Source organism: Dicentrarchus labrax, unplaced genomic scaffold, assembly GCF_905237075.1.
Source record: "Dicentrarchus labrax unplaced genomic scaffold, dlabrax2021, whole genome shotgun sequence".
Classification (NCBI taxonomy): domain Eukaryota; kingdom Metazoa; phylum Chordata; class Actinopteri; family Moronidae; genus Dicentrarchus; species Dicentrarchus labrax.
The window spans coordinates 8,582,461-8,602,668 of NW_026136723.1; the positions used below are offsets into that span (position 1 = coordinate 8,582,461).

Sequence of the window (20,208 nt, forward strand, 5' to 3'; positions counted from 1 at the left end):
CATCTTTCTCACATCAGTGTCCGTCTGCTGTTTTCCCAGCATGCCCACAAACATCAGAATGCTGTCAAAACTTTCATTTATAATTGCCAACGCAGCCTCCGTAATTCTCGACCGGGAAAAAGGCAGAAAAAGGCGCGGGAAACACAAAAAACCAAAAAAAAAAAAAAAAAACGACCCCAAATCACAGAGATGCATATTCGCACGGGACTAATATTATCACATGACCTCTGTGTTTGGCGAAATATGGTAGGTGATTTGCGGTGGGATTTTTACTTTACAAATTACGTACATGGCAGATTCGCACAGGATTAAGATCACAGACGACCTCTGCAATTATTACAAATTACATGAGGTCCCCAGGTAATACTAGTCTTGTGCGAAAGGGGCTAAAGTCACATTAATTTCACAGGACAACAAAATGTTAAGGTAATTTACACACCGTAACACACACACACACACACGCTCACACACACCGTAACACACATACACACACCTGAACGAAGCAGAAGAACAACATTAGCTTCTAAGGAGGCTTGATCACAGTTTGACTATTTCTAGCTCTATCTTTACCTCCAGTACATTTACATACAGCAGCACACAGACACCCCCCCAGCACGAAGCTTGATGATTCACGGCATAAACTTTGTGTGAATTTCTATAAAAAATAGCTGCAGGGGAGAATATGGACACATCTGCACCAGCTGGCTTAATAGATTAACCTCACCTTATAAGTTTCATGTTTATCTTGCACACATTTAACAAACATTAAACAAACAATAACTACGTTAGCATGTGCTAGCATTACATGAACAATGAAAAACAAAGCATCAATTCTTAAAAATACTTCCAGTTTCTTCCTCTGCCGTCTCTCCACAGACAGTTGGTACAATCCCTCTTCCAGGAACAGTCTTTCAGCCAGTCCACTGTTGTACTGACCGAGGTTGTGAAAACAGTCCAACACGAAATGGTTCACACACAAAACCAAAATTAAAAAAATTAAAAAAATATATAATTATGAACCTGAAAAGGGGAATAATATGTCTCCTTTAAGCATGTTTTTCGCTAGCCAATGTCTACAGGTCCAGGAAATATTCAAAACAAACGTGCTGCTTAGCCAAAAAGGAGCTCTGTGCATCTGCACTCGATTGCTCTTACCTTGACCCGTCTGTGACCTTAAAAGTGTAATCTAGTGTTAGAAATTGAGTTGAGATTACGACATTTGAATTTAGAGAACTGAATTTGAAAGTACATAAAAAGTTGAATTTTTAGTGAGGCTCAAATTCAGTTTCAAACTAATAAATTCAAATTCAAATTATGCTATTCAGATTCAGTTTTTCAATACAGTTATTCAAGTTTAACAATACAAATTCATATTATGCAATTCAAATTCCGTTTTCCGATGCAATTATTCAAGTTGAGCAATTCAGATTCAGTTTCTACTCACACAAAAATCAGCCCATACAAGACGACAGTGCTGCCGTTGGATAGCCATATACTGTCACCTGGGAGAACTTCCTGGAAGAGAGGACGGGGCATTTATGATAGTTACGGTAAGTGTGCGTGGCACACAAAGCAACACCAGGAGGTAGGTTATAAAATTGTGTGTGCACCTGTGTCCATTGGCACCATCCAACTTGCAAAAGGGCTGGGTGAAGATAAATATTGATCATATTTGAATGTGAATTCTAACGTATAGTTCTCCTCTTACATGGTCGCATAGTTCACCAAATGTTAATGTTACATAACAGCTTTCGCAGTGAAATATGTTTCAAGGATAAAACTTGAGATACTAATTTTGCTGAAAAGAAAGTGAGACCTCATAACTGACACTTTAATGAAGGTAAACACAGCGAACGGTTGTGTGTACACTGCACTCTGAATAGGAAACAGAGCAACCACATATTTTAATTTGGATCAAAGACTTTAAACTACACCACCTCTCCAAATGTCTTGGTTTTGTCTTTAATAAAAAATATTTTGGAGATTTTGGCTCATCCTGCATTAGGTTCTGTATTGAATAAAACGAAATTGTGTCCTGACATTGATTTGGGGTGGTTTAGACGTGAAGTGGAGAGGAGTCTGGTGTAGTGGGAAAATGCTTTCAGGGATAAGGTTTTGCGAACATGAAGCAAACTATATTATGGTGTTTTATTCTTCGTTTAATTGTACAGGCTTACAGTATAATATTTTATGTTCATCTTCATGTATTCACACTCACCCTAGTTAGGAGATGTGTTATTCAGTGTGCCATGAGCTAAGCACATTGCAAAGACAAAGGCTGTCTCTGGGAGAGTTGGGCATCAGATGTGTTATGACTACTGTTTATCAGACATTAGACATCAGTAATAGACATCCTTGGGAAAGAGGCTACACTCACATTTTCTTCGTTCAAGTCAGTTGATTCTCGAGACAACTCTGTTTGCTTGTATCCTGTGTTGATGCAAATAAATCTTGCACATGGAGTGAAACTGTCAATTCTCTTTGCTTTCTGTGAGTCTGTGTCACCATTCTGGGTACCTTCAGTGGGAGTTTGTGGTCTCTCACTCTAGTCAGATTGCTAAAAGTTTGAGTCAGATAGACATCAATTGAGGTGCATTGGGATGGAAAATTAAACCACAACACTGGGGTCAGCAATCACCTTCAAAAACATCAGTGGGGCTTCCCTGTCACCAGACTGGCCTCAATCGGACTTGCAGGCTGTTCACATTGTGCTCAGTTAGCTACACTACCCAGCTAGTTAACTAGCTAGCTGCATAGTTTAGCAACAATAAAGCAAATTAGATGTTCACCTATTGCCCATGATGCACAACTAATCCACATCTAAATTCAATATTTAATCAATAGTCAATGTCAGTCCATTGCTTTTCTTACATTACCATCTTACATTACAGAGTTGTAACTGAACCCATTTATTGTCTGGACTGTTCATTCAAAGCACACCTAAACAGACAGAATATCTGCAATGTCACAGATCAACTCTTGACAGTGTCAAATTGCTTTACAATGTCACAGATCAACTCTTGACAGTGTCAAATTGCTTTACAAGGTGATACAAAAATGATAAAAGTTAAAAGACGTACAAAAAACAAATATTTTTTTGTCTTTATGTCACACTGTAGTTTGACTATATTTAAAAGGTCCAGTTAGATTTAATAGTATATCTAGCGGTGTAGCTGCAGATCGTAACTCTGTCGCTTCACCCTCTCCTTCCAAGCGCAAAGAAGAAACTATGGTGGCCATGAAAAAACATGAACATCCCAGTATTGCTTAAGTTCTTCTCACAGGTAGGAATTCCTAGGGAGGTGCTAACTGACCAGGACCCTAACTTCATCAGTCACACGCTATCGCAGGTCTACCAGCTCTTAGGGATTAAGAGAAACAGTGTGCTCATTGGGATTTGGGATTGTGCATGTGCTGTGTGAGACATGGGAGGAGTCTGGCAAGGCACAGGACATTAACATCATCTCATATGTTCTGCAAATGTGGGAGCTGCTGATGATGTCCACAGCCATGACCAGAGAAAACGTCATCCAGTCTCAAATGCAGCAAAAGAAGTGGGATGATTAGTCAGCAAGGCACAGAAGCTTTGAGCCAGGTGAGGAGGTCTGGTTGCTTTTGCCAACATCAGAGCACAAACTGTTGGCAAAGTGGCATGGCCCGTACCAGATCAAGCAGGAGATGGGTGTTGTACCATACCAGATCCACATGCCTAAACAGAAACAGCTATACCAAACCTTCCATATCAACATGGAACTTGAGAAGCAATTGCACCTGGACCACCTGTGTGAGAAGAAGAGGATGGAGCTTCTCAAGATTTTGCCTCTCCACTTTTTCGTGGAGACCCATGGGTGCACAGAGGTGGTCCAGCACAACATTACAGCCTTTGACAGCCTGTCTACAGGATTCCAGGGCACCTGCAACCAGTACTGAAGAAAGAGCTGGAGATGATGAGGAAGATGGGTGTTATAGAACCTTCTTCCAGTGAATGGAGCACCCTGGTCATCTTAGTCCCCAAAAAGGACTGCACCTTGAGGTTCTGTTTGGACTTTAGAAAGGTAAATGGGGTCAGTAAACTGGACTTGTATCTGATGCCAAGACTTGATGACCTGGTTGAGAGAATAGGCGTTGCAGGGTACATCAGCAAGGGATATTGGCAGGTTCTTGTCATGGGGTTTATTTCAAACTCCTCAAAAACTCAGGCGTAGTCTGCAGGTATTGTTGGTGCAATTTATTGCTGGCCCCCTCAAGATGAAAAACAGTGCTAATATTTACTGAAAGTGGTCAAAAATGGAAAACTTGGAAAAGACTGTATTACGCCCTTGTTTGGCCAGCCAGTCTCCTAATGTGAGACAGCAGTGCAACTTTGCAGTGCTCTTCCATCACTAATGGTAAGTTATATATGTATGTATGGATAAATAAATGTAGAACTCCCAAGTGTGCACCCTTGGTTGCGCTGGGGAGAGAGAGACTCAGTACTTGGGTTTTGTGCTGGGGGATGGGGTACTGGCTCCACAAATGGCAAAGGTCATCAAGAACCATCAAGTTGGCTGAAGCCCAAAACATCTCCAAAACTGCAGCTCTTGTGGGGTGTTCGTGGTTTGCAGTGGTCAGTACCTATTAAAAGTGATCCAAGGAAGGAAAAGTGGTAAACCGGAGACAGGGTGTACATGGGTGACCGGGCGAGCCGCATTGTTTCCTTCTACGGACGAGTTGAAACCGTGTAGCCAATGAGCGCAGCTCAACCCGGCAGTACGTCACCTCTGCTGGCTCTGTCTAACCATCATGGCGACGGCCAAAACTCCAAACTTAAGGCTTCAGAACAGTACTCCACAAACTACATACTTGCCTAGTTGTTAAACATGAAGGTCGCCTGTCAGGGACAGGCAGCAAACCCTCCTTTCTTTAGCATGTTTTTTGTTTGGATATTTTATCCAACAGTTGATTTAATTAGCAATTTTCGCTAATATTGAAAGGTGCAATGCATACATGTAATGTGATAAAGAACAAGGCAAGTAATGGTGATAAAACATTCTATATATTGAGTTTAAGTTGAGTGGCACCTCTTCGCACTGCAGTGACTAAGAACTGCCAAACTTGAGCTGGTATTTTCCATCTGAATAAGTAGGGATTTTTTCTAAGGGAGAGATCAAATGGATCTAATTTGACTTAATCATTTTCTGGTTTGAATGAGTTGTCCTTGTTTTCTGTGCTGGCTGGTGATTCAGGCATGCTAATGGATGATATATTAGAACATAAAACCAATATAAGGAAATGTTGGCCAATGTGTGGGAACTGAAATCAGCACTGCACCCAACCTTTACATTTGTGCAGTTAACCTTTTTATGAAGACAAAACACAATGTAATACAGGACCGCTGAACTGACAGTCTTCTTCTATTTTTGATAATTTAATTTGGGTGTTGCCTATTTTAAACCCTTTATATGTCTATCTGTATTTTTAAAACTTTTTTCTTGCATTTTCTCCTCTGTCTGAGGTGCAATACAATACAACTGAATGCACTTATTATAACAAGCAGTAAGATCTTGAAATCAATTCTATAACTCACAGGTACCGGTACCAGTGATGGGCTTGCAATGATTAGTGTGAAGTGGTCCCTTCTCTTAGAAAGTGTAAAAAGCCTGGCAGCAGTGTTTTGTAGAAGTTGCAGTCTTTGCTGATAGCAGAATTAGGTGCTTTGCAAGTCTGAAGGAGATAGAAGCATGGATGACCAATTTGTAGATCTGCAGAGGAAAGTAAAGATCTGATTAGCTAGACAAAGCAGGGCTTCACCACTTTAGTCACCTGAGCATCATATGACAACTCAGAGTAAAAAGCAACACCTAGGTGGCAGGCCTCTTTTTTAACGTTATTAAATAAGGCACCCGGACTAGATAAGAAATTATTAATACTGCTAGAGCTGAGGCCAGAAGGGTTTATTATACCTTATTTAATATTTGAAGTCATTCAACTACAAGAAATGTTTGGATATCCTATTATTATCTTCAGTGAGGCAAGAGAGACTAAAGGATACACTGGACATTAATTTGCATCTGCATAGCAATTAATGAATTTTATGCCAACAAATGAATTCACTTTATTTATCTTCTGAAGCTGTCCCATAAATATCTGTAATACAACTTCATAGTCATTTGAAACACCATATGTGTAACCATATTTGAGGCAAAGTTCAAATCATTTAATTGCAGGTCAATTCAGTGTGCTTAACATTAAAATGTATACAGCAACAAGTAACACATACAGGAAATCCAAAAGTGCTCGGTACTTCCCTACTACAGTTTTATTTGAGGAAGAATGCATAGAGTTTTGAAACAACGTGTCTCATCAGGGAGAACAGTCTACAGTGGGTGTTGAGCCTGATAAATTATCATTATATAATGCATTTGCTTATATTTTAAAATGTAGGCTTATGTCATATGGTGTACGTGGCCTTGGTGTATATGAATATTCTATTTTTGCTTGTCAATGGAAAATTGCCCCAGATACCATATCAGATACTATTGAGATAAAGCAAAATGTTCACCATGACCCCAACCTTCCAACGTTTGTTATTCCATGTTAACAACTGATTTATGATTAAAATAAATACAATTTTATTATTGTAGTATTCTTCTATATATTCAAAAAGAAAATAACATTTGGCACAGATTTTTTTCTACTTCAGTTAACGGTACATTGCTGTGTATCAAAATTACAGAAGCACTCCACATAGTGTGTATCTATCAGTCAGTAGGATATCAAAATAACCTATTACTCCTTCGAAGTGAAATCTGCCTGGTAAACAAGCCCAGGAGGTTTTCATATGCAAACACTGAAAGATTAGGTGTGTCTGTTTGCTGAGGAAATACTTCATGTACTTCTACTATTGCCTTCCACAAAGCTTTTAAATGACTTTTTTTTAACATGGTCACACTGAAAAGATGTTTTGAGTTACAGATGTTATTAGGTCAATCTTATACAAGACAAAATAGGTATGTAGAAATGTCATCACATTAAGACAATTGATGGTCAATGCATTGTAACATGCTGCCATGTACTTCAATAGCAAGCTCTTTTTCATCTCTGACAAGCTCGACTATTGATGTTGCACATTGCATTGCAGCAGTGTCCATCAACATCACAAAATTACAATAAACAATAACAACAGAGAAAATTGCTCAGAACAGCTGTTACCCTTCATCTCCTTCAATGTAATTAATTTTCACTTAATAGTTTAGCAGTTTGAGTATCTTAAACAACCTCAACAGTTTTCAGTTCTTCACTTCACCTCTCCATAGATCACAGTTTTAGCCTACAAAGGGTTAATGTGTGCAGCAAAGGAGTCAGTCAGAGCAGAGTTGTCTATTGAGCTTTAAAGCCTAGGCTTCTTAGTCTTGTTTTGCTTTGTAAATGATCTGCTATCAAGGCTTGAATATGCTGGGAGAAAGATCACCACCCGGTATAAAACTTGAGTTTTTTTTGCTCAGCTAGCTTCTGGATAATTCCATACTCATGAGATCCCGGATGTACTCCAGTTTTTAACTTTTTGTTTTGGAGTTTTTCCCAGTAATGACTCCAGTTTCCATCTTTGTCTGCTCCATAACCGAACACGTCAACCTGGAAATACAAAAATCAACATATAATAACCAACCTAAGCTGTCATCGAAATGGCAGAAGAAAGTAAAACTTGGTTAGACCTCATTCAGTTGAGACTGTCCTCACCAGGATAACAGCAAGAGCCTAAAATATTTACCTTTCCCTGACAAGAGGTCACTGTCAACATGGCAAAAGTAAAGATAGACCTTTAACCATCTAGTTTTTGTGTCTAAACTCAGTCTACCATGACTATCACAATAGAGGTGTGTTTTGGAATGCAAAAAAAACAGCATTAATGCTGATTAAAACAGCTGCCCCTATTATTTATGTATAATTCTCATAAGTGGCAGCAGGTAGACGTGCACCAGCTTCCATGGAGACATAGCTCTGCGTCACTTCACGCCACTGTCCTATTTCCAGCACTACTGCACCTGAAAAAAGGCTCACCTCATGCTATCGCTTGTGTGTACAACAATGAATGAGGAGAGATTAGTCGTTGAGATAGAGTAATATCCAGTGCTATACGACCCACGATCCTGTCGTTATAAAGACAATAGCAAAAAACACATTGCCTGGCGAGCCATAGTTCTGGAGATTCTCTTCATGTGAGTTTAAATAGTGGTGTCCACCCATGATTATAAGCTGATGTGTTTTTTTATATGAAAAAATAAAATTATTGGCCTTCACATTTCAAAAGGTTCACATAAACATCTTATTTAATAAAAAATACAATTGTGTTCTTCTATATATTCAGAAAGAAAATAACTTTTGGCACAGATTTTAACCAATAAGAAAAATACTTTTAGTCTACTTCAGTTAACAGTGTATCAAAATGACAGAGGCACTTGTACACTCCACATAGTGTGTATCTATCTATGTCAGTAACTATGAAAATAATCTATCATTCCTTCAAAGTGACATCTGCCTGGTAAACAAGCCCAGGAGATTTTCATATAATATGTAAAAACTGAAAGATTAGGTGTCTGATGGCTGAGCAAATACTTCCATTATTTGCAACCACAACTTACCTCATCACAAATATGCAGGGCAAGAACCAAAGCCATAAAGCCAGTGGATGGATACCTGCCCTTCTTTTCCAGCCAGATGTCATAAACATACCTCATGAACGCTGGATTGAGCACCATCACCTGTTATGAATCAGAATGAGCCTTTAAACTATTACCTATTCAGCCAGTAGAGTCTGTTGTCAAATGTATTCAAAATAATACTCACCAAATCCTTGTTAGCTTTGATTTTTGATTTTACTGGCATATACGACCTGTTGAAAATACAATGAAGCATCAAACTCAACGTCCAAGGAACTACTTTACTAAAAAAATCCTTTCCCAGGATGGGTAAGGGTTAGACTTGTCAAAGAAATGTACTCAATTGAATTGCTATTAGGCACATTGATGAGCCTCATTTGTTCTCTTTACAAAGAATGTTTACATGTTTGGAGTTGTTGTCCTTCTTTATAGAGGTAGTCCAAAGCCTGCTACTACAGCTCCATACTGACTCCAGAAACAGATCAAACTCGTCTCACAATCAACCTTTGCTTGTATTTGCCAAGATGACTGAAAGATGAAGTCATGCTTAGCAACCTAACAACTTAAACAATTGGACAGAGTTGTAAGACTAGTAGTTTAAGTAGTGCTAGGTTTCATTTGTTTAATGGTGTCATGTGGCATCAGTCAAACAAAAGACGAACGAAGTAAACATCTTACTTAATGACTCAGCAGTATGGAGTCCAAACCTAAAACAAGCCCAACTTCTGAAAGGCAGACTGATATCTCAAACGAAATAGAATGAACACATGTGTCGGCCACTAGGTGGCGCTACTATCATGAAAAGTGTGTTTAGTCTAATAACTTCTGCATAGTTTGTCGCACATTCAAAAACCTTATATCCACGCATTCGGTGAATAGAGCGGCATCTCCCCATATAGGCCACACCCACTTCCGCCTAGAATTTTTCACGTAGCATCAGGGGACCGTCCTGGCAAAAAAAGTATTTTGAAGAATTTTGATATTTAAAAAAATAAGCAGTGGTGTGGCGCGACTGCGGCGGGCAACCACCGTGTAGGCCCTGAGGTGGGGAGATGGCGAGGTCCCGCCCAACGCTGCTTGCAGCTTTAATTATTAGGGATCGAGCACTGAAAGTGCAAGACCCTATTGTTCCTCTAGGAATTATTATTTTTCTGCCCCTTCTAACGCATATTTGACCCCCGCACCATGCTCAAAAAGTCATGAAAATTTGCACAAAATTCAAACGTAGCGAAAATACCGGTATGAGATTGTCCCTGTGCACGGGCGCTGCCAAACGGCTAAGCCACACCCCCCAGAATCAGCCCCCAAGACACGTAAGGCCCACATGTACGAAAATTGCTACGCATGTGTATGATGATAAAAGAAGCAGAAAAGTCTCAAGGACCCATACCTCAAACCCAACAGGAAGTCCGCCATTTTGGATTTTGCGGCCATTTTTGGCGATTTACACACGTTGTATTTGAACGAACTCCTCCTAGGGCATTTATCGGACTGACTTAAGATTTGGACACAGCCATCTAAACACATTCACTATTAAAAGTTGTGCTATTCACGTTATTCCGTTAAACTTCGTGGATGTGGCGTGGAGTCACGTGTCGTGCAATTTCAAACCTTCGCCATGAACGAGGGATTCGTCATAACTTCTGCGTACATGATCCGACTGCAACGAAACTTCACATGTTCGATAAGAGTCCCCCCTGAACACGTCTATGTGATAATATTCAGTAATAGTCAGAGCGCCACCTAGTGGCAACAGGAAGTATCACGTTTTATACTTTTATGTTCTACTCCTAGCAGGATGATCAGATCCAGCTGAAATTTACTTATAAAATGCAAAGCACATTGTTGATGATATGTGATGACTGCGGTGAGTGGGCGTGTCTGTGGCGTGGCGGGAAATTTTGATGTACCACAAAACACGAATTTGCTATAACTTGAGTGTACATTGTCCAATCGGCTCCAAACTTCACTTGCCTGATAAGAGTACCGCCTTGAACACTTCTATGTGATAATATTCAGTAATAGTGAGAGCGCTACCTAGTGGTGAAAGGAAATGTATTTTTTGTACTTTTATTTATATCTTCAAGCATATTGACCAGATCCAGCTGAAATTATGTGAGAAGTTCCTATGTGAGGAATACATATTATGAATCTTAAGAATTTGCATGGAACCATGTTGCCATGGCGACGCGGCAAAAATAAAAAAAAATCACACTTTTGGGGGGACTAAACATGCCTGAAAACTCATGAAACTTTGCACAGCATTCGGTGATTCTGGACGCCGAGGTATTGTCTTGGTCCCGTGGATGGGCGTCGCAAAATGGCTTAGCCACGCCCCCCCTACGCATGTGTATCATGAAAAAAGAAGCAGTATGGACCCATACCTCAAACCCAACAGGAAGTCGGCCATTTTGGATTTTGTGGCCATTTGCACACGTTGCATTTGAACTCCTCCTCCTAGGGCATTTATTGGACCGACTTCAGATTTGGACACAGCCATTAAAACCATTAAAAGTTGTGCTCTTCAGATTTTTTTGTCAAACCTCCTGCCCGTGGCGTGGTGTCCTGTGGCATCCAATTTCGATCCTTCGCCATAAAAAGAGGGATTCGTCATTAACTTCTGCATACATGATCCGACTGCAACGAAACTTCACATTTCTGATAAGAGTCCCGCCCTGAACACATAGTGATATCGCCACGTAGTGACAACAGGAAGTAAGTGCTGCGTGGCGATTTTGAGCTGATTTACGTGACATTTTCATGTTGTGGTACGCGCTTGTTACGACGGCACGTGACGTGGCCGCAGCACGCCCCGACGCACGCCGGGTGCAAGATCCCGTCCAACGCTGCTTGCAGCTTTAATTCCTATTGCTTTTTTCTGATAAATGGATTCCTTCTCGTATCATTAAATTCTAGGTGCAATCAATGATTAGTGTTCATAACTTTTACGTCCAGTTTAGAAAGGACTCATTTATTTACCCTAGTGAAATACTTCCAACATCTACAAGATGGATTGGCACCAAATTACCAGATTATTTATAGGCTACCACAAATATATTTTCTTTTTTACATTGGAGCAGGGACGGCTGGTATATATGGGCTAACAGGGCTAAGCCCCCCCTATCTTTTACAGTAAAGATGAAAAATTATTATTAAAAACCTTAGAACATATTGTTTTGAATTTTGGTAGAACCTAGAGCAGTAACAGCACCAAAATGTGACAGAAAAAACCCAGGATATATGATATATCTTGGGTTTTTTCCTGTGAATGGGCTAAATGTATAAGGCCCAAGCACAGTAGCGTAAGCTTCCATTCACTTTTGATTGACATGTGTCGTGACACGCCCCCTTCATATGCTGCCCATTTGGGCTAAAGTCATTCAGCCCCAGCCCAAAGGCTGACCTTTGACCAATCACAGCGCAGTAGCTACAGCACAGTGACCTTCGACCAATCACAGCGCAGTAGCTACAGCACAGTGACCTTTGACCAATCACAGCGCAGTAGCTACAGTACAGTGAGGCTAGTTCGTAGTGTGGCAGGCGTTGAACATGAACGAGGTGGATTTTTACTTTCTAATCAATTTTCAGTCTTTGGAGATAAAATTGGAAGTACATAGATTGGGAACACATCATTCAAACGATGTACAAATAACACAAAAGGACAAACGACAAAATCGTAATTTTGTGTCACGTGGTTTCAGCGAACGGACTGGCTAACGGCAAGTGTAGCTAGGAATTCACTTTTCTGTTTCTCATGTTTGCTGTTTGGAGGAGACACGGCTTGGACCCAACAAGGAATTGTGGATTTAAAATATTTATCCGACAAAATTAGGAAACGTAGCACGAGCCACATTGGAAATAGCGTAAAGTTGTCATTGCTGGGTAAAGTGAACATCGCCTGTTAGCTTAATGAGGGCCACCGCACTATCACGGATTGTGGACTGTATTACATTTTGTGGGGACACAAGCTTGCCCTGCGGGGGTCTAACGAATCTCCCACTTCACCCCAGCGGTCTCTCTTTTTCAGACAGTCAATTAGCCGATCAACTGTCAAACACACTGGTTGCAAAGTACACGTCTAAGACAACAGATTCTCTCAAAACGAGACACGGCCTGGATAATTTTTCGTGCTTCATATCTGAACTGTTGACCACAGATGACAATCAGCCACATCCAGATGCAGACACCGCTGCAGCCGCTGTAACACCGCTGTAACGCCGCGCAGGATGCGGGGCTCTGATAATGTGTCAGTAGCCGCACAGTGCGCTTTGAGAAAGCCATGCACTTTTTGCCTTTGCATGTGCACATTACCCAATGATCTGCAGGGAGAAACTGAAAGGTGAGCTGATGGTGAGGTACAAAAGTGGGGGGTTTGACATGGTGATTAACCTGTTTGCGTCACAGAAAGGCTGTTGATGAGAGCGGCGTTTTAAATAAGGTATGCTGAAGCTCTGAAACAACTCTCTCTTCTACAAATACTTAGAAACTGTGAACAAAATGCCAGACTGCAGATTACGGTGGCTCATTTTGGTGCCACTTACATGCCTGAGCTGTCCAATATTGCCCTTTGGTGCTCTGGTAACAGAAGAATCACCACACATGCGTTCGCTAATTAACATTTGCACTTGCTTTGATGGCAGCAGGCAGCCTACCGTTACCTAGTAGCTAGGCTACTAGAATCACAGCAAGAAGGCCTAAAGCTTTACAATCTGACACATCAAATTTGATGAAACATCTGAAAACACGTGGGATACTATTGGAGGAAGACTGGCATGACCCCATAGCAGGCACATCAGCCAACATTGTGGGCGTCCCTGGCCCTAGCAATGGGGAGACTATTGATCCCAACCCTGGCAATGTGGAAGCCATTGATGATGATGACGTAGCCTTTCCTATGGTTAGTAATATAGCAATGTATTGATTCAGGTACCATTTAGGCACCAGTACCATTTTAAAAGTATGGATTTAACACCGGTATCAGGGGAAAAAAGTTTAACAATATGGCTCTGATTCACGGTCAAGAATAAATATGTAACTTCTGGTTAGACTAATAACTTCCGGTTAGACTTCTGAAGTAAATCCTGCGTGGTTAAAGTTGTGAAACAGTCGCAGTTTGGTTAGATTTGGGCACCAAAACTACTTTCTTAGATTTAGGTATGAAAGGTATTTTGTTTGGATTAGCCACAACAGTGTCATATTTTGAAGTGGAGGGCCACGACTTGAGAGTGAGACATGGTCAATTTATTTATAATTAAAATACATTAGAGATCTACATACTGGGTCCAATGATCATATAGTATAGTTCATGAATTTGAAAAGTTTAAATAGGACTCACGTTCCAGAAAATCCTGTGGTGGTGGCCTTCATTAGCCACTCAAGATCCTGTATCTTGAATGGAAACAGCACAAGATGGGTGGTAGTATCTAAGTCCATGGCACTCTCTGGATACATGATATGATGAGTTGTTCTGCTCCCAACATCTGCTTCATAGCCTTTGGTACGACCAGTGTTCATTCTAAATAGTACAGATGGATATATTCTTATATGTCAGTCTCCTATGCATACATTCTTAGGGGACTGCTTGAATTTTTACTTTTCATTTTTGATGTTGAGGAAAAAATGTCCTTGTTTGTCCAAACACAGATGAAAAATAGGTTACGAACAAGGATTTACTGGAGCTGGAGGATTTACCTTATGATGACGTCATGGAAATCTATCAGACGTCCATAATGTGATCCATTCAAATTACCAGAATTCCCCACCACAGCACAAGTCCTGCAGCGGTCAGGGCTTTGTTCTATGAAATCTGGACTGGATGGGAATGTCTGAAACAGCTTGTCCACTGTTTGCTTGTAGAAACTGTAGCTGCGCCTTTCAGCCTGTAAGCCCTGAACATGCCAAACACAGACATTAAACCAGTTATGACTTGTTTTGGAAAACAAAGTTTGACAGTGATGAGAATGTTAGAGACTGTTTTCTTGCATGGTGACAACTTACCTTCCACCAGTTGAAAGCGTCCTCTGAGAGGTTGTGTTTTGCTGATAAAAATGGTTCAGCAGATTTGTTGGCACGCTGCAATAACCACTCATCTTCTACTAAACACGTGTCACAAGCACAGGGCTTTCTGTCCTGAAACTGGAGGAGATATCCTGAAACATGTCCTTTCAAAAACACACCAATGCCAGTGATACAGAGCAGGAAAATGAGAACCTTTGCTTTTGAATTCATCTTGGCAGTGTGATGATGAGACTGGGAAATGATCTGTGAAGTGTATGGTGAAATACACAAGTGAGTCTGGAGTCATGAATGAGGTGTGATTTCTTAATAAGCTATAATAATAGCTTGCTACATAAACTCATCTTTTTATCAGGCAAATACAGCTGCCAGTCTTTATCAAATGAACATCACAGTATGACTTATTTCTTTCATCAGTAATTAAAAAAACAAAAACTTTATTATAGACCTTTTTCACAGAAGCCATTTTGACATGCAATAGTCGGGTAAACACAGGTGTTACCAATTATACTAAATAAAGTTTCATCGTCTTTAATGTGGTAGAACCAGTTTCCAGTGAGCTGACATGTATAATAACAGCACCCTGACTCTGTTTGACCTGAATGGAACAAAACTGTAATTAGTATCATTGGTAACCTACTATTTCATGCCAAAATGACTGCTGTGAAAAAGATCATTTATCATTATCATTATTATTTGTATTTGTATTATTATGTTATTATTTATTTATTTTAGAATGATTATAATATATATTTTGGTCCTACCTGATCAGAGAGTAGGCTTATCCGCATCTACTCCAGTTAAACAGAGAGCGTCGGAGGGTGATGATGAGTTTCCAGTTAAGATCCGATTGATATGTTTTATAAATTCCAGGAAGAAGTATTTACAGAGGAGGATTGGTACATCTGTGGCGAAGGTGTGGAGAGGTGTGGCCTGGGCAAAGGTGTCCAAAATCCATACAAATGCTATGATGAAACATTTTCCGTGCAAATGTTCAGATATTTTCTCTCATTATGTGAATAATATATGCAGTCCTTGAAAGTTGCTGGTTTTGTTTACTGCTCTAGTCCCCCAAATTAAGAAAATCCGTTTTCTTCTGCTGCTACATCTCTAACAGTGCGTAAATGTGTAAATAACCACCAGTAAAATGATATATTTCCGTCTCTGTTTGGATCTAATTTATATGCGGTCCTCCTCTGCGTCCTCCTGCTCCACACTGTGGCGAAGACAATAAGAAGAGGGAAAAGAACATCAGCTCTATCTCCACCAGGTCTAATATACACGTACAATATACTATATCGGAGGTTGAATATGTTGTATGAGCTAATAAACTCACTCTTTCCATCAGATCCATCAGATCCATCCTGGCTAAACGTGTGCGTCATCCTCTCAGTCCGCATCGCTGTCCTCTGCCGACTCCGTGAGGAGCGACCAACCCAGACCTGCCCTTTAATTTGACTTTAGATATTGGTTTGAGGATATAAGCAAACTTACACCGGCCAATATTGTGCTGGAAGAAATAAATGAATGGCTATTATACAGCCTACTTTGTTAAAGAGTGGAGAGGAGAGAGGAAACATGTGCCTGCCTGCTGGAACCTAAATTAAATGTTGTCTGAACCAGCAAAGTATAGTCTATACAACCAATATGCAATATGCCTTTTTATGGCAGATGTGGCTTAATAACTGCAAGTTTTATGTGTGAGTGGGAGCTGAGCTCTGAGGGGTCTGAGCTCCCAGCAGTGAAATCATACATCTGTGGGCGTCGCCAATACAGTACTGACTACCAATATTTGAATTATTGACTGCTTCCCAAAAACCAGTGCATCCTCCCTCTAGTGGAGTGGAGTACCTGGCACCCACAGCCAGCAGTGTGCAATAATAATAATAATAATAATAATAATAATAATAATAATAATACTTTATTATTGTTATTTATTTATTTTTAATGTATTTGTAATTTTTATGATTTAGAATTTTTGCTTTTTGTAGCAGTATTAAGACAAGGAAGAATTTGTATTAACATTATTATTTTCACTTAATTCCTGTAGTAGTATCTTTAGTCATTTATGAGCCAGAATATACATAAAATCTCTGAAAATTAGGTTGTCACTTAAATTAATCAAAAAAGAATCACCAGTTAAAATGTATTAATATTGATTTTGTTTTGGTCCTACCTTATCAGAGAGTAATCCGCATCTGCTCCAGTTAAACAGAGAGCGTCGGAGGGTGATGATGAGTTTCCAGTTAAGATCCGATTGATATGTTTTATAAATTCCAGGAAGAAGTATTTACAGAGGAGGATTGGTACATCTGTGGCGAAGGTGTGGAGAGGTGAGGCCTGGGCAAAGGTGTCCAAAATCCATACAAATGCTATGATGAAACATTTTCTGCGCAAATGTTCAGATATTTTCTCTCATTATGTGAATAATATATGCAGTCCTTGAAAGTTGTTGGAACTTAAATTAAATGTTGTCTATACAAAAATTATAGTCTATACAACCAATATGCAATATCCTTTTTTATGGCAGATGTGGCTTAATAACCGCAAGTTTTTCAATTCAATTCAATTTTATTTGTATAGCGCCAATTCATAACAGAAGTTATCTCAGGACACTTTTCAAATAGAGCAAGGTCTAGACCGAACTCTTTAAAACATTAATTACAGAGACCCAACAGTACCACCATGAGCAAGCACTTGGCGACAAGGGCAAGGAAAAACTGCCTGTTAAAAGGCAGAAACCTAGGACAGATCCTCCGGCTCTAGGTGGGTGGTCGTCTGTCTCGACCAGTTGGGGTGAGAGAGAGAGAAAGAGAGACAGAGAGAGAGCGAGAGACAGACAGACAGACAGACAGACAGACAGACAGACAGGTGCACAGTAACAACAGTATTGGCAATGGCAATCTAGCAGGACCATGGCAGGAGGCTCCACCAGGATCGACAAGCTTTATCGAAGAGGAATGTCTTAAGCCTACTCTTGAATGTGGTGAGGGTGTCTGCCTCCAGAACCACAACTGGAAGCTGGTTCCACAGGAGAGGAGCTTGGTAGCTGAAGGCTCTGGCTCCTGTTCTACTTTTAGAGACTATAGGAACCAAGTTTTGACAAGTTATGTGTGAGTGGGAGCTGAGCTTTGAGGGGTCTGAGCTCCCAGCAGTGAAATCATACATCTGTGGGCGTCGCCAATACAGTACTGACTACCAATATTTGAATTATTGACTGCTTCCCAAAAAACCAGTGCATCCTCCCTCTAGTGGAGTGGAGTACCTGGCACCCACAGCCAGCACTGTGTAATAATAATAACAGCTGCTTTCATATGAAAGTGGCATGGCATTCTCCCTTTGTGTGATAGGTCTCGTTCGGCATATTATGAGACTTTGGTGAGGTCTGGCACACATTGACAGCATCACCATCATCATCAAATCAAACACGCAGGGCAATACAGACACATCAGAGTGGCTGTAGAGATTGTGGAGTATGTAAGAGAGTAAAACAATACAAATCACTCGGTATGTTCAGAGCTGGAGGAAGTGAACTCAACGGACACAGACCAGAATATCTCCTGACATTCCTCAGGTGCTTAAGAAACTCTTAATCCTCTTGAAAGTCCCCCTACCTACTTCTAACAGTTTTACACCTTAAGAGCTTTCTTAAGGAATATGATCCCTTGTGAACAGAACTAAGTAGTCTCAACTGTCAGTAGAAAACATCCTACTTCTAATAAATTTCTTCAGCCAGTTGAATGCTGATTGACAGGCTTCATACATTTCAGGAAGACGCCTTTTCAGAGTAGGATTGGCACATCAAGGCTTTTTTGCCCTCTTCTGTCATACGAATACTATATTTAGTCAGTAGCCTAATTGTATTCCAACTGGCACTTCAACTCAAACTTTTCCACTAGTTCATCCATTTCAAATTTGACTGGAAATTTTAAGCAGCGAGCACACACATTTTCTTCAGAAAATCTAGCCTTTTCTAGTTGTTATGTACATGAATTATGTGATAATGAGGATAAAAATAACAACAACTACGGTAAGTTCAAATTTTGGCTAGTAGCACTATAGTAGCAGTAATAGTTTGTTATAGTATATATCATACCATAAAGATTCTACGTAATGGCCAGCAGGGTGCAGCTCTATTGGCTGCAATAAAAGCCTGATAGCATGCAGTCCTATGCAGAAATGACCCTATTTCTCCCTTATATATATAGATATAGATATATTAGCTCAGTAAACAGTTTGTTGTCTCAATCTCTAGTTTCAAGTATTCTTCCATACAGCAAGATGTGTATTTAGTAAAAGCAAGGTATGCTTTAGGCCATTCTCAGTGAGTCCGTCCTGCGCAGCACAGGCAACTCCAATTCTTTTGATGTATTAAACCTCTTAAAACTCACAGGGTAGCGAGTTCTAAACAGCTTAGATTGCCCCACACAAATATAAATGTTTACACCTTTAGCAATATCATCGTTAGATCAGTTAGATTCTCCACGGTTAAAGAACCATAAGCACATATCATAATCAAATGAATGATTCATAATTGATATGTTATTCAAAAGCCTAAATTTTATACAAATAACTGCAACTGGTTTAAATAAACAATGTTATAGTATTTCCCATCTTTGCTGAGAGAGAGTTTTTTGCACCAATTAAAGGCCTCTCCCATATAGACACCTGTCCCAAATATAGGCAGGTTGAAGTCAGTGATTGATGCAAATACAATCCTGGGCTCTTAACTGAAGTTTATCAGTAGTTATACATGTACACATAGATTTGTCATCAGTCTTGAAATGAGGATCCGCTTGTGTCAGGAAAGGTGTCAAAAATGTTTGTGTCAAGGTTGTGATTGTGGAGCAATGCTGGAGAAACAATGGTATTCAGTATTTATGAAAACTTTACATTAAACCAGCAACATTCAACTTTCCTTTTGTGTTCATTCAGGTGGTTCCTTTGGACAAAGGCGGTTGTGTTTCCACTGTCCCGTTTCTCTGATTTCAAGGTGAATCCCACCGAATCTGACCCAGTGGCAGGCATTAGGAATCACTAGAAATAAGCAATCTTCTCGCTGATGGTCTCTTATGCTTATGTAGGTCAGACAGAGGCATCAGTATTAAATTGAGACTGTTTCATAACCAGCTAAAAACTCCTTGTAGTAGGTTTAAGTTAAGAGGGATGTATCCATTTTAGATGATAATTTTCTGTTAAATTATTGGTAAGGGTGAATATCTATCATCTATCTAAAATGAGACTGAACTGTAAAAATAAACTCTAATGCGGACATCTGGCTACAGAACCGATTCTTTGTTTCCACTGTGGTTTACTTCCTAATTTGTGGTTGTTAGGTTGCTTTACATGTAACAACATGAATTCAATTATAAATTCATCCTTTGCATTCGACCCATTCTGCTGTAACTATAAAGGAGCTGTTGGCAGCCACAGTGCAGTAAACCTGTGTGGTAGTGCAAATCCCATAGTCACGTACAGTAGGCTTTATTGTTCATGGAATGTGGGGCTGAGGAAGAAAGGAAATCTTTCAAATTATAATTATATACAAGGGGTG

At 40.0% G+C, this 20,208-nt stretch overlaps 3 protein-coding genes and 1 long non-coding RNA gene across 6 annotated transcripts in view; 1 reads left to right on the forward strand and 3 right to left on the reverse strand.

The window, feature by feature from the left end:
• The window catches only part of LOC127358227 (CMP-N-acetylneuraminate-beta-galactosamide-alpha-2,3-sialyltransferase 1-like), a 136,787-nt gene that overhangs the window by 10,064 nt on the left and 106,515 nt on the right, over positions 1-20,208 (reverse strand). The window lies entirely within an intron of this gene.
• Positions 1-20,208, reverse strand: part of LOC127358231 (CMP-N-acetylneuraminate-beta-galactosamide-alpha-2,3-sialyltransferase 1) — a 52,909-nt gene that overhangs the window by 7,121 nt on the left and 25,580 nt on the right. The window lies entirely within an intron of this gene.
• Positions 6,175-16,995, reverse strand: LOC127358229 (CMP-N-acetylneuraminate-beta-galactosamide-alpha-2,3-sialyltransferase 1). 2 transcript variants are annotated; one of them, XM_051391193.1, is made up of 9 exons: positions 16,831-16,995; positions 15,991-16,164; positions 15,419-15,870; positions 14,637-14,900; positions 14,331-14,527; positions 13,975-14,154; positions 8,827-8,872; positions 8,622-8,741; positions 6,175-7,614 (listed from the first exon to the last, which is right to left on the reverse strand). In XM_051391193.1, the coding sequence occupies exons 3-9, from the start codon at positions 15,443-15,445 to the stop codon at positions 7,447-7,449; spliced, it is 1,002 nt and encodes a 333-aa protein (XP_051247153.1). In that variant the 5' UTR covers positions 15,446-15,870; positions 15,991-16,164; positions 16,831-16,995; the 3' UTR covers positions 6,175-7,446. The 2 variants fall into 2 exon arrangements, with proteins under 2 accessions (XP_051247153.1, XP_051247154.1); XM_051391194.1 differs by lacking the exons at positions 15,419-15,870; positions 15,991-16,164.
• The window catches only part of LOC127358236 (uncharacterized), an 82,332-nt gene continuing 78,783 nt past the window's right edge, over positions 16,660-20,208 (forward strand). The window contains exon 1 of the long non-coding RNA XR_007882404.1: positions 16,660-16,758. This is a non-coding gene — a long non-coding RNA (uncharacterized LOC127358236). The remainder of the gene's footprint in view (positions 16,759-20,208) is intronic.